The 14,196-nt window shown below is 38.7% G+C and overlaps 1 protein-coding gene across 1 annotated transcript in view; it reads right to left on the reverse strand.

Moving 5' to 3' along the window:
* Window positions 1-14,196, reverse strand: part of CFAP107 (cilia and flagella associated protein 107) — a 34,285-nt gene extending 20,089 nt beyond the window's left edge. The window contains exon 1 of the mRNA XM_065935614.1: window positions 14,083-14,196. Coding sequence (XP_065791686.1) covers window positions 14,083-14,196 — 114 coding nt within the window. The remainder of the gene's footprint in view (window positions 1-14,082) is intronic.

The following is a 14,196-nucleotide window of genomic DNA, read 5'->3' on the forward strand; positions in this document are numbered from 1 at the left end:
TTACCACCTCACTCAGCCTTGCCCATCAGAGGAAAAACAAACAAACAAAAACTCAGCACAAATCTCACCTTATACGAAGTTTACACAGACCACCGGACCAATTTTAGGAGGGCAGACACCAAAAGAAAGATAGAATTCAACCTTGAAGCCTGGGAAAAGGAGAACTCAAACACAATAAGTTAAAAAACAAATAATTAAAATGCAGAGAAATACTACACAAATGAAGGAACAAATTAGAAACACAGTAGTCCAAATAAATGAAGAGGAAATAAGCAAATGATCTGAAAAAGAATTCAGAATAGTGATAGTAAAGATGGTCAAAAACCTTGAAAACAAAATGGAGGAAATGCAAGAATCAATTAACAAATATCTAGAAGAATTAAAGAATAAACATATAGAGACAAACAACACAATTACTGAAATTAAAACTAATCTGGAAGGAATCAATAGCGGAATATCTGAAGCAGAAGAATGAATTGGTGAGCTGAAAGATAAAATGGTGGAAATAACTTCTGAAGAGCAGAATAAAGTAAAAAGAATGAAAAGAACTGAGAATAGTCTCAGTGACTTCAAACACAACAACATTCAAATTATAGGGGTCCCAGAAGAAGAAGAGAAAAGGTAGGGGTGTGAGAAAATTTTTGAAGAGATTATAGTTGAAAATTTCCCCAACATGGAAAAGGAAATAGTCAATTAAGTCCAAGAGGTTCAAGGAGTCCCATACAGGATAAACCCAAGGAAAAACACACCAAAACACATACTAATCAAACTGACAAGGACTAAACACAAAGAAAGAATATTAAAAGCAGCAAAGGAAAAACAACAAGTAACACACAAGGGAAACCCCATGCATTCAACAGAAACTCTGCGGGCCAGAAGGGAATAGCAGGATATATTTAAAGTACTGAAAGGGAAAAATCTACCACCAAGATTACTGTACCCAGCAAGGGTCTCATTCGAAATTGATGGAGAAATAAAAAGCTTTTCAGACAAGCAAAAGTTAAGAGAATTCAGTACTGCTAAACCAGTCTTGCAATAAATGTTAAAGGGACTTATATAGTAAAGAAATACAAGAGAAGGAAAAAGACCTACAAAATCAACCCTAAAACAATTAATAAAATGGCAATAGGAACATATATATTAATAATTACTTTAAATGTAAATGGATTAAATGTTCCAACCAAAAGACACAGACTAGCTGAATGAATACAAAACAAAGACCCATATTTATGCTGTCTACAAGAAACCCACTTCAGACCTAACTACACATATAGACTGAAAGTGAGAGGATGGAAAAATATATTCCAAGTGAATGGGAAGCAAAAGAAAGCTGGAGTAGCTTTCTTTTAGTGTCTTTCAGACAAAATAGACCTTAAAATAAGGAAGAAAGGTTACAAGAGATAGGGAGGGACACTATATAATGATCAAGGGATCAATCCAAGAAGAAGACATAACAATTGTAAATATCTATGCACCCAACATAGGCGCACCTCAATACATAAGACAAACACTAACAGAAATAAAAGGAGAAATTGACAGTAACACATTAATAGTAGGAGACTTTAACATGCCACTTGCACCAATGGACAGATTGTCAAAACAGAAAATTAATAAGCAAACCCAAGTCTTAAATGATACATTAGATGAGATGGATCTCATTGATATCTTCAGGAAATTCCATCCAAATGCAGAAGAATACACCTTCTTCTCAAGTGCATATGGAACATTCTCCAGGATAGACCACATCTCAGGTCACAAATCAAACCTCAGTAAATTTAAGAAAATTGAAATTGTATCAAGCATTTTCTCTGACCACAATGCTATGAGACAAGACATCAATTACAGGAAGAAAACTGCAAGAAACACAAACACATGGAAATTAAACAATATGTTTCTAAATAACCAGCAGGTTACTAAAGAAATCAAAAGGGAAATTAAAAATTTTCTAGAAACAAATGACAATGAAAATATGACAACTCAAAACCTATGGGGTGCGACAAAAGCAGTTCTAAGATGGAAGTTTATAGTGATACAATCCTACCTCAAGAAACAAGAAAAACATCAAATAGACAACCTAACTTTACACCTAAAACAACTGGAAAAAGAAGAAACAAAAAAACCCCCAAAATTACTAGAAGAAAAGAAATCATAAAGATATGAGTAATAATACATGAAAAAAATGAAAGAAACAACAGTAAAGATTAATAAAACTAAAAGCTGGTTCTTTGAGAAGATAAATAAAATTGACAAACTGTTAGCCAGACTCATCAAGCAAAAAAGAGAGAAGAATCAAATCAACAAAATTAGAAATTAAAAAGGAGAGGTTACAACAGACAGTGCAGAAATACAAAGGATTATAAGAGATTATGATGAACAACTATACGGCAATAAAATAGATAACCTGGAAGAAATGGACAGATTCTTAGAAAAATTCAATCTTGCAAGACTGAACCAGAAAGAAATAAAAATTAGGGACAACCCAATTACAAGCACTGAAATTGAAACTGTGATCAAAAATCTCTCAAAAAACAAAAGCCCAGGACCAGGCGGCTTCACAGGAGAATTCTATCAAGCATTTAGAGAAGAGTTAATGTCTATCCTTCTAAAACTCTTTCAAAAAATTGCAGAGGGAGGAACACTTCCAAACTCATTCTAGAAGGCCACCATCACCCTGATACCAAAACCAGACAAAGATAACACACAAAAAAGAAAACTACAAGCCAATATCACTGATGAACATAGATGCAAAAATTCTCAACAAAATTTTAGCAAACAGAATTCAGCAACACATCAAAAAGCTCATACACCATGATCAAGTTGGGTTTATTCCAGGGATGCAAGGATTCTTCAACATATGCAAATCAATCAATGTGATACACCATATTAACAAATTGAGAGATAAAAACCATATGATAATCTCAATAATGCAGAAAAAGCCTTTGACAAAATTCAGCACCCATTTATGACGAGAACTCTTCAAAAAATGGGCATAGAAGGAAACTACCTCAACATAGTAAAAGGCATATATGATAAGCCTACAGCAAACATTATTCTCAATGGTGAAAAACTGAAAGCGTTCCCCCTAAGACCAGGAACAAGATGAGCATGTCCACTTCCACCACTATTATTCAACATAGTTCTGGAAGTCCTAGCTACAGCGATCAGAGAAGAAAAAGAAATAAAAGGAATCCAGATAGGAAAAGAAGTAAAGCTCTCACTGTTTGCAGGTGACATGATACTGTACACAGAAAACCTTAAAGATAGTATCAGAAAATTCCTAGAATTAATCAGTGAATTTAGCAAACTTGCAGGATACAAAATCAATCACAGAAATCACTTGCATTTCTATATACTAACAATGAAACATCAGAAAGAGAAATTAAGGAATCAATTCCATTCACCATTGCAACAAAAAGAATTAAATATATAGGAATAAACTTACCTAAGAAGACCAAAGAACTGTACACAGAAAATTATGACACTAATGAAAAAAATCAAAGTCAGCATAAATGGAGAGGTAGTCCATGTTCCTGGATAGGAAGAATCAATATTGTGAAAACAACTACCAAATGCAATCTACAGATTCAAAGCAATCCCTAGCAAATTACCAATAACATTTTTCACAGAACTAGAACAAAAGATTTCACAATTCATATGGAAACACAAAAGACCCTGAATAACCAACGCAGTCTTGTGAAAGAAGAATGGAGCTGGAGGAACCAGCCTTCCTGACTTCAGATTATACTACCAAGCTGCAGTCATGAAGACAGTATGGTACTGGCATAAAAACAGAAATATAGACCAATGGAACAAGATAGAAAGCCCATAAATAAACCCATGCTCCTATGGATACCTTATTTTTTACAAAGAAGGCAAGAATATACAATGGGGCAAAGACAGCCTCTTCAATAAGTGGTGCTGGGAACACTGTACAGTGACATGTAAAAGAATGAAATTAGAACACTTCCTAACACCATACACAAAGATAAACTCAAAATGAATTAAAGACCTAAATGTAAGACCAGAAACTATAAAACTCTTAGAGGAAAACATAGGCAGAACACTGGGTAATATAAATCAAAGCAAGATCCTCTATGACCCACCTCCTAGAATAATGGAAATAAAAACAAAAGTAAACACATGGGACCTGATTAAAGTTAAAAGCTTTTGCACAGCAAAGGAAACTATAAGCAAGGTGAAAAGACAACCTACAGAATGGGAGAAAATAATAGCAAATGAAACAACTGACAAAGGATTAATTTCAAAAATACACAAGAAGCTCATACAACTCAATACCAGAAAAACAAACTACCCAATCAAAAAGTGGGAAAAAGACCTAAACAAACATTTATCTGTTTAGACATACAGATGGCTAACAAACACATGAAAAGATGCTCAACATCGCTCATTATTAGAGAAATGCAAATCAAAACTACAATGAGCTATCACCTCACACCTGTCAGAATGGCCATCATCAAAAAGTCTACAAACAGTAAATGCTGGAGAGGGTGTGGAGAAAAGGGAATTCTCTTGCAGTTTGTGGGAATGCAAATTGATACAGCCACTATGGAAGATGGTATGAAAGTGAAGTGAACGTGAAGTTCACTCAGTTGTGTCCAACTCTTTGGGACCCCATGGACTATACAGTCCATGGAATTCTCCAGGCCAGAATACTGGAGTAGGTAGCCTTTCCCTTCTCCAGGGGATCTTCCCCACCTAGGGATCGAGCCCAGGTCCCCCACATTGCAGCCAGATTCTTTACCAGCTGAGCCACAAAGGAAGACAGTATGGAGACTCCTTAAAAAACTAGGAATAAAACCACCATATGACCCAGCAATCCCACTCCTAGGCATATACCCTGAGGAAACCAAAATTTAAAAAGGTACATGTATCCCATTATTCACTATTATTATTATTATTCACTATTTACAATAGCTAGAACATGGAAGCAACCTAGATGTCATTCATGAGATGAATGGATAACGAAGGTGTGGTATATATACACAATGCAATATTACTCAGCCATAAAAAGAAATGCCTTTGAGTCAGTTCTAATGAGGTGGATGAATCTAGAATCTATTATACACAGTGAAGTAAGTCAGAAAGAGAAAGATAAATATCGTATTCTAACACACACATATATATACGGAACCTAGAAAAATGGGACTAAAAAATTTACTTACAGGGCAGCAGTGGAGAAACAGACATAGAGAATAGCCTTGTGGATATGGGGAAATGGGAGGATAGGGTAAGACGTATGGAAACAGTAACATGGAAACTTACACTACCATATGTAAAATAGATTGCCAACAGGAATTTGCTGTATGGCTAAGGAAACTCAAACAGGGGCTCTGTATCGACCCAGAGGGGTGGGATGGGGAGGCAGATGGGAGGGAAGTTCAAAAGGGAGGGGATATATGTATACCTATGACTGATTCATGTTGAAGTTTTACAGAAAACAACAAAATTCTGTAAAGCAATTATCCTTCAATAAAAAAATAAATAAATTTTAAAAGAAAAGAATACTAGAGTGGGTAGCTATTCACTTATCCAGGGGATCTTCCCCATCCAGGGATTGAACCCAGGTCTCCTGCATTTTTTATCATCTGAGCCACCAGAAAAGCCCTATTATAGCACAATTTTTTATTTTTTTTAATTCATTGTAGTAAAAGATGAATAACAAAATTTACGATTTTGACTATTTTTATTTTTATTAAGCTGCAGTGCATACTAGTTGCAACACAAAGGATCTTTAGTCTTGGCATGCAGAATCTTTTTAGTTGTAGCATGTGGAATCTAGTTCCTTGTGTGTGTGTGTGTGTGTGTGTGTGTGTGTGCGCGCGCGCGCGCGCGCGCACGCATGTGCACTCAGTCGCTAAGTCATGTCCAACTCTTTTGTGACCCTATGGCCTGTAGGCTGCCAGGCTCCTCTGTCCGTGGAATTTCCCAGGCGAGAATACTGAAGCAGGTTGCCATTTCCTTCTTCAGGGGATCGTCTGGACCCAGGGATCAAATCCTCATCTTTTGGTTCTCCTGCTTTGGCAGGCAGGCTCTTTACTACTGAGCCACTTAATTAGGTGAGTCCCTAATTAGGGATCAAAACCCAGGTCCCCTGGGAGCTTGCAGTCTTAGCCATTGGACCACCAGGGAAGTCCCATTTTTAACTACTTTTAAGTGTGCAGCTCAGTGGCATTAACTACATTCACATTGAAGAGCAATCACCACCTCCATCCACTTGCAGGACTTTTTCATTATCTCAAACTGAAACTGTCCCCTTTAAGCAACAGCTCTCCATTCTTCCCTTGCTCAGCCCCTGGCAACCACCATTCTATTTTGTTTTCATGAATTTGACTACACTGCTGTACCTCAGATCTTCCCAGGTGGCGCTATTGGTAAAGAATTCGCCTGCCAGTGCAGGAGCTATGAGACATTGATTCCATCCCTGGGTCAGGAAGATCCCCTGGAGGAGGGTATGGCAACCCACTCCAGTATTCATGCCTGGAGAATCCCATGGATAGAGGAGCCTTGGGGACTACAGTCCATGGGGTTGAAAAGAGTTGGACACGACTAAAGCAACTGAGCACGCACGCACGCACTGTATCTCAGATAAGTGGGAGTATGCAGTATTTGTCTTTTAGTGACTAACATTACACTATGGATGGAGGTTCATGACATTGTACAGAAGACAGGGATCAAGACCATCCCCAAGAAAAAGAAATGCAAAAAAGCAAAATGGTTGTCTGAGGAAGCCTTCCAAATACCTGTGAAAAGAAGAGAAGCAAAAAGCAAAGGAGAAAAGGAAAGATATACCCATTTGAACGCAGAGTTCCAAAGAATAGCAAGGAGAGATAAGAAAGCCTTTCTCAGTGATCTATGCAAAGTAATAGAGGAAAACAACAGAATGGGAAAGACTAGAGACCTCTTCAAGAAAATTAGAGATACCAGGGGAACATTTCATGCAAAGATGGGTTCAATAAAGGACAGAAATGGTATGGACCTATCAGAAGCATAATATATTAAGAGGAGGTGGCAAGAATACACAGAAGAACTGTACAAAGAAGATCATCACAACGCAGATAATCACGATGGTGTGATCACTCACCTAGAGCCAGACATCCTGGAATGTGAAGTCAAGTGGGCCTTAGGAAGCATCACTATGAACAAGGCTGGTAGAGGTGATGGAATTCCAGTTGAGCTGTTTCAAATCCTAAAAGATGATTCTGTGAAAGTGCTGCACTCAATATGCCAGCAAATTTGGAAAACTCAGCAGTGGCCACGGGACTGGAAAAGGTCAGTTTTCATTCCAATCCCAAAGAAAGGCAATGCCAAAGAATGCTCAAACTACCACACAATTGCACTCATCTCACATGCTAGTAAAGTAATGCTCAAAATTCTCCAAGCTAGGCTTCATCAATACGTGAACCGAAAACTTCCAGATGTTCAAGCTGTATTTAGAAAAGGCAGAGGAACCAGAGATCAAGTTGCCAACATCTGCTGGATCATCAAAAAAGCAAGAGAGTTCCAGAAAAACATCTATTTCTGTTTTATTGACTATGCCAAAGCCTTTGACTGTGTGGATCACAACAAACTGTGGACAATTCTGAAAGAGATGGGAATACCAGACCACCTGACCTGCCTCTTGAGAAATCTGCATGCAGGTCAAGAAGCAACAGTTAGAACTGGACATGCAACAGCAGACTGGTTCCAAATAGCAAAAGGAGTATGTCAAGGCTGTATATGGTCACCCTGCTTATTTAACTTATATGCAGAGTACATCATGAGAAAGCTGGGCTGGAAGAAACACAAGCTAGAATCAAGATTTCCAGGAGAAATATCAATAACCTCAGATGTGCAGATGACACCACCCTTATGGCAGAAAGTGAAGAAGAACTAAAGAGCCTTTTGATGAAGGTGAAAGAGGAGAGTGAAAAGGTTGGCTTAAAGCTCAACATTCAGAAAACTAAAATCATAGCATCTGGTCCCATCACTTCATGGAAAATTGATGGGGAAAGGGTTGAAACAGTGGCTGACTTTATTTTTGGGGGTTCCAGGATCGCTGCAGATGGTGACTGCAGCCATGAAATTAAAAGACACTTGCTCCTTGGAAGAAAAGTTATGACCAACCTAGACAGCATATTAAGAAGCAGACATTACTTTGTCAACAAACGTTCGTCTAGTCAAGGCTCTGGTTTTTCCAGTGGTCATGTATGGATGTGAGAGTTGGACTATAAAGAAAGCTGAGCACCGAAGAATTGATGCTTTTGAACTGTGGTGTTGGAAAAGACTCTTGAGAGTCCCTTGGACTGCAAGGAGATCCAACCAGTCCATCCTAAGGGAAATCAATCCTGAATATTCACTGGAAGGACTGATGTTGAAGCTGAAACTCCAATACTTTGGCCACCTAATGTGAAGAACTGACTCATTTGAAAAGACCCTGATGCTGGGAAAGATTGAGGGCAGGAGGAGAAGGGGACAACAGAGGATGAGATATTTGGATGGCATCACTGACTCAATGGACGTGAGTTTGAGTAAACTCCGGGAGTTGGTGATGGACAGGGAAGCCAGGCATGCTCCAGTCCATGGGGTTGCAAAGAGTCGGACATGACTGAGTAACTGAACTGAACTGAACTGAACATTGCACTTAGCTTAGTGCCTTCAAGGTTTATCTACACGGTAGCATGTTTCATAATTTCATAATTTCTCTTAAAGATTGAGAAATATTCCATGGTATGTATATGCTCTATTTTGCTTATTCATTTCTCACTGAATTACTTCTACATTCCAGTTCCTGTGAATAATGCTGTTAAGAATATAAATATGCAAATATCTCTCTGCAAGAGCCTGCTTCCTCTCTTTTTAATAAGGTCTTTCATGCATAAAGTTTTTAATTTTGGTGAAGTCCAGTTTATCTATTTTTTCTCTTGTTGCCTATGTTTAGAGTGTCATATCCAAGAAGTCAGTGCCACATTTAATGTCATGTAGCTTTTCTCCTGTTTTCTTCTAAGAGTTTTATAATTTTAGGTCTTACATATAGACCTAAAGACCTTACATCTAGGTCTTTGACTCATTTTGAATTAATTTTTGAATATGTTGTGAGGTAGGTGTCAAACTTCATTCCTTTGCACAGGTATGATTGTAGCTGGGCTTTTCATACATGGTCTTTATTATGTTAAGGTGAAGTGAAAGTCACTCAGTCATGTCCAACTCTTTGTGACTCCATGGACTATACAGTCCACGGAATTCTCCAGGTCAGAATACTGGAGTGGGTAGCTATTTCCTTCTCCTGAGGATCTTCCCAACCCAGGGACCAAACCCAGGTCTCCCACATTGCAGATGGATTCTTTACCAGCTGAGCCACCAGGGAAGCCCAAGAATACTGGAGTGGGTGGCCTATCCCTTCTCCAGCAGATCTTCCTGCCCCAGAAATGTAACGGGGGTCTCCTACACTGCAGGCAGATCCTGGTAGCTGAGCTACCAGGGAAGGCCTATATTAAAGTAGTTAAAAGCTAAGTAGAATTCACCAGTGAAGCCAGCTAGGCCTGGGTTTTTATTTGGGGGAGATCTTTGATTACTGATTCAATTTCCTTGCTAGTTATATGTCTATTCATACTTTCTATTTCTTCATGATCCTTTCTTCAATATACCCTGCCCTTCTTTGGCTCTTGTAACATTTTTTTACTTAAACTTTATTTTCTATGAAATTAATATAGTGCCACCTCACTCTCTTTGAGTTGATATTTGCAGGGAGTATCTTTTTCTAGCCTTTTATTTTCAACTTTTGCATGCCCTTAGATCTAAAAACAGTCTGATAGATGGTGGATGAAAAAAAATCTTTTTTCCCCATTCCGCAAATCTCTTTTGATGAGCATTTAATCTATTTACATTTAAAGTAATTACTGAAAAAAAAAGAAAAAAAGTAATTACTGCTATTTACTTTTACCATTTTGTTATTTGTTTTCTTTTTTGTCTTATAGGGCTTTTTGCTCCTCACTTTCGCCATTACTACTTTTCTTTGTGTTTATTTAATTTTTAGTAGTGACCTATTTTTCTTTCTCATTTCCTCTTGTGTATATTTTAGAGAGATTTTCTTTGTAGTTATCATGGGAATTATACATAACATCTTAAATTTATAATGATCTATCTTATTTTTAATTAATTTTAGCTCTTTATTTTGTATTGGAGTATAGCTGATTAATAATGTGATAGTTTCAAGTGGACAGCAAATGGACTCAACCATCCATACATATGTATCCATTCTCCCCCAAACTCCCCTCCAATCCAGGCTGCCATATAACCTGGAGCAGAGTTCCCTGTGCTATATAGTAGGTCCTTGTTGGTTATTCATTTTAAATATAGCAGTGTGTACATGTTGATTCCCACACTCCCTAATTATCCATTCCCCCCTCCCTTCCCCCACTGGGAACCATAAATTCATTCTCTAAGTCTGTGAGTCTGTTTCTGCTTTGTAAGTAAGTTCATTTGTATCATTTGTTTTTAGATTCTGTGTATAAGGGATGTCATATACTATTTCTCTATGTGACTTACTTCACTCAGTATGATAATCTCTATGTCCATCCAAATTGCCTAACAATCTATTTTAAATTCATACTACCTTACCTTAACTCATTAATAAAAACCCACTCTGATATAGCTTTGTCTTACCTCATTTTATGTTATTGATGCCACAAATTACATGTTGATATACTGTGTACCCATTAACATAAATTTATAATATATAATGCTTTTGCGTTTTTTAATTGTGCGGAAAATAATGGAATTACAAACCAAAATTACAATAATGATGGTGTCTATATTTGTACATTTATCTTTACCAGGGGTCTTTATATTTTCATATAACTTCAAGTTACTGTTTAGCATTTCTCCATACCAACTTCAAGGACTCCCATTATCACTTCTTGTAGGGAAGATGTAGCAGTAATGAACTCCCTCAGCTTCTGTTTATCTGGGAATGTTTTTATTTCTCCACTTTTGAAGGAAAGTTTTGTTGGCTAAGCTATTCTCAGTCAATAGAGGGATGGGGTTTTTGGGGGGTGGGGTTTGGTTTTGCTTGGGGTTTGGTTTTGCTTAGTTTTGGGTTTGCAGGGACTGAGCCCTTTAAAGATATTACCTCACTGTTTTCTGACCTGCAAAGTTTCTGCTGAGAAATCTAATGATAAGCTTGTTAGGGCTCCCTTGTATACGATGAGTCATTTTTTTCTGGCTGTTTTGAAGATTCTCTCTTTTTCTTTGACTTTCAACAGATTGATTATAATTGTCTCTGTGTGAGTATCTGGGGATTTAACTTATTTGGTCTCTACTGAGCTTCTGGGATTTGTAGGTCCATATCTAGTCTGGGAGTTTTCAGTCATTATTTCTTCAAATTATCTCTCTACCCCTTTCTATTTTAATTTATCCCATAGTCAGTATATTGGTCAGCTTGAGGGTGTATCACAAGTCTTTGGGTCTCTGCTCAATTTTCTTCATTCATTCCCCTTTTTGCTACCTAGCCTCAATAATTTCAAGTAATCTATCTTCAAGTTTTCTGATTCTTACTTCTGCCTGTTCAAACCCACTTTTGAATGTCTCTAGTGAATTTTTTTCATAAACGTTACAGTATATTTCAATTCCATTATTTTCATTTGGGCTTCCCAGGTGGCTCAGGAATAAAGAATCTGCCTGCGAATGCAGGAGATGTGGCTTTGATCCCTGGGTCAGGAATATCCCCTGGAAGAGGAAATGGCAACTCACTCCAGTATTCTTGCCTGGAGAATTCCATGGACAGAGGAGCCTGACAGTCTATGGGGTCACAAAGTGTCAGACACAACTGAGTACACACACACATACACACACATTTTTGTTTGGTTCCTTTTTAGAATTTCTATCTTTCATTAATATTCTCATTTTACTTATATATTATTTTCCTGATTTCCTTCAATTCTTTGTCCACATTTCCTTTTAGCTCTTTAAGTATATTTAAGACAGGTTTTTTTTTGTTTGGTTGGTTGGCTTTTTTTTTGTTTGTTTGTTTTTGTTTTTCTCTGGTACTACTGCTGTCTGTATTTCTTCAGGGACTGTTTCTTCCATTTAATTTTTTTACTTTGAATGGACCATCTTTTCTTGTTTCTTTTTATGTCTATGTTGGTTGGTTGTTGTTTTTTTACATTGAGCACTTGAGAGAAAAGCAGCCATCTCTCCTGGGCTTTGCAGACTGGCTCCACACAAGGAAAGATCTCTACTAAGTAGTGGGCATGCTCTGAGCCTTGGAGTCAGGTAAGAAGGTTTTAATCCTTCTTAGGACTTTTCTGAACATGAGCATGCATCCTGCCTATGACTCTGTGTCTGTGTGTCTGTGTGCTTTTTATTTCTCCTTGTATACATAGCTGCTTTAAAATTCCTTAATTTTTCCAAGAAGCCTCTCTCTGGTTTCTTTTCAGAGTCTTAGATGCTCTGTTGCATCCCTCTACCTATAATTTCTTACCCCCAGAAATTTCAGCTTTCACTACTGTTGACCACGGCTGCTTTCCAAGTTCTTCCTAGCCTGAAATATGAACTACCTACTTTATCCTGTTTGACCTCTGAGTTAGCAAACCAGAGACCAATCCCTCAGGCAGCGTCCAGACAAGTTACAGTGTTGCTCCACTCCCTCTGTGTTCCAGGGAGGGAACTGGGAACTGGGCCACTGCTTCTCCCACACTGCACCATGCTGTGCTGGGACAGGAATGGGGGGAGGGCAGGGAGAAACACCATGGAGTTTCCCACTATTTTGAATGTGGCTTTTTCTAAAATGGGCATTTGATTTTTTTGCTATAGACCTTTGTTTTCCAGAGCTCCCATATATTTGTTTCAATTAGGCTAATAGTTGCTTTTTAAGTGTTTCCGTGGGAAAACAAGGGGCCTGGAACTTCTTAGTCTGCCATCTTTCTGAAATTGCTCCAACTCTGCTCTCTTTATGCAATCTCCTCTCAGTGTAGGGTCAGCCCATAATATCCCCAGGTACTACTTTGCCTACAGGAGCCCAATGGGAATGCTTAACCAGTCTTTCTTGCTCTTGGATTACACACACACCTACTCCACAAACAAAGACAAGTGCAGTCAGAGCTAAAAATGACCAAAAGCCATGTCTGATCAGAAGGGTGACAAATGCTAAGGTTCCCGCATGAAAAGAGCCTCTTCTAGTTCTCAGAAGTCACTACTAACCTTCCCCACACTTACACCAAAGCTGCCAATCCTGTCTCAGCTTCTTTTCATTGCCTATTTTCCAAGAAGATATGAAGATGTCTAGATATCTCTGCAGAAACTTAATGCGGGTCAGTCTTGATTGCCACAAATGAAGATACTCCATTTCATGCAGGTCAGTTTAGGCAAGTATTTTGAGCTGGTCTTTAAGACACATGGGAACACCAGGAGCACCTGCTCCGTTTTGAAGGTGAACGGGGACATGCACAAGCAGGGCAAGGGTGCGGAACAGGCGCCGGAGAGCAGCGGCTCATCACTGGCCGTCCAGACAAGGAGCGGCAAGCCTGCTTTGGCAGGTGATACACCCGGAAGGGCCCGCCCAGGGAGAGCAGATGTTCTTCAAATCAAGATGAAGCTGAGTTCGGAACAGAGAACATCCGATGCCTAGAAACACTCCACTGACTATAGAACTTCAAGGCACAACCTTACTGACACCTGTACTATGATGTTTTCAAGATATAAATGGGGATTTTGATGACTGCTTGAATGTAACTCCTCTGTGTTAGGGAGTCTATCTGCATAGAGTCCCTAACGCCACCTTCTTAAGATTCAAGTATTTGGGGCCCTTGATTTAGAAATAATAATACCCTCGGGTGGTACAGTGGTAAAGAATCTGCCTGTTAATGCGGGAGACAAGGGTTTGAGCTCTGAGTCGGGAAGATCCCTTGGAGTAGGAAATGGTGACCCACTCCATTCTTGCCTGGAAAATTCCATGGACGGAGGAACTTGGCGAGCTACAATTCGTGGGGTTGCAGAGTTGACTGAGCACACACGCACACAATGCCCTCACTCGTCCTCCCTGCCAGGTCTCCTTCTGAGCCGTCTGTCCACCTTCTTTTTTCTTACCTTCCTCCTCTCCTCTGTCCAGTTTCCGGTGAGCACTCTGGTTGAATACTTGGTCTCAATCTTCCAGCTTGGCGTGGAGAATGGCTGTGGACTTACGGCAGTAAGAAACTGCAT

The sequence above is a fragment of the Muntiacus reevesi genome, chromosome 5 (genome assembly GCF_963930625.1).
Source record: "Muntiacus reevesi chromosome 5, mMunRee1.1, whole genome shotgun sequence".
Classification (NCBI taxonomy): Eukaryota; Metazoa; Chordata; class Mammalia; order Artiodactyla; family Cervidae; genus Muntiacus; species Muntiacus reevesi.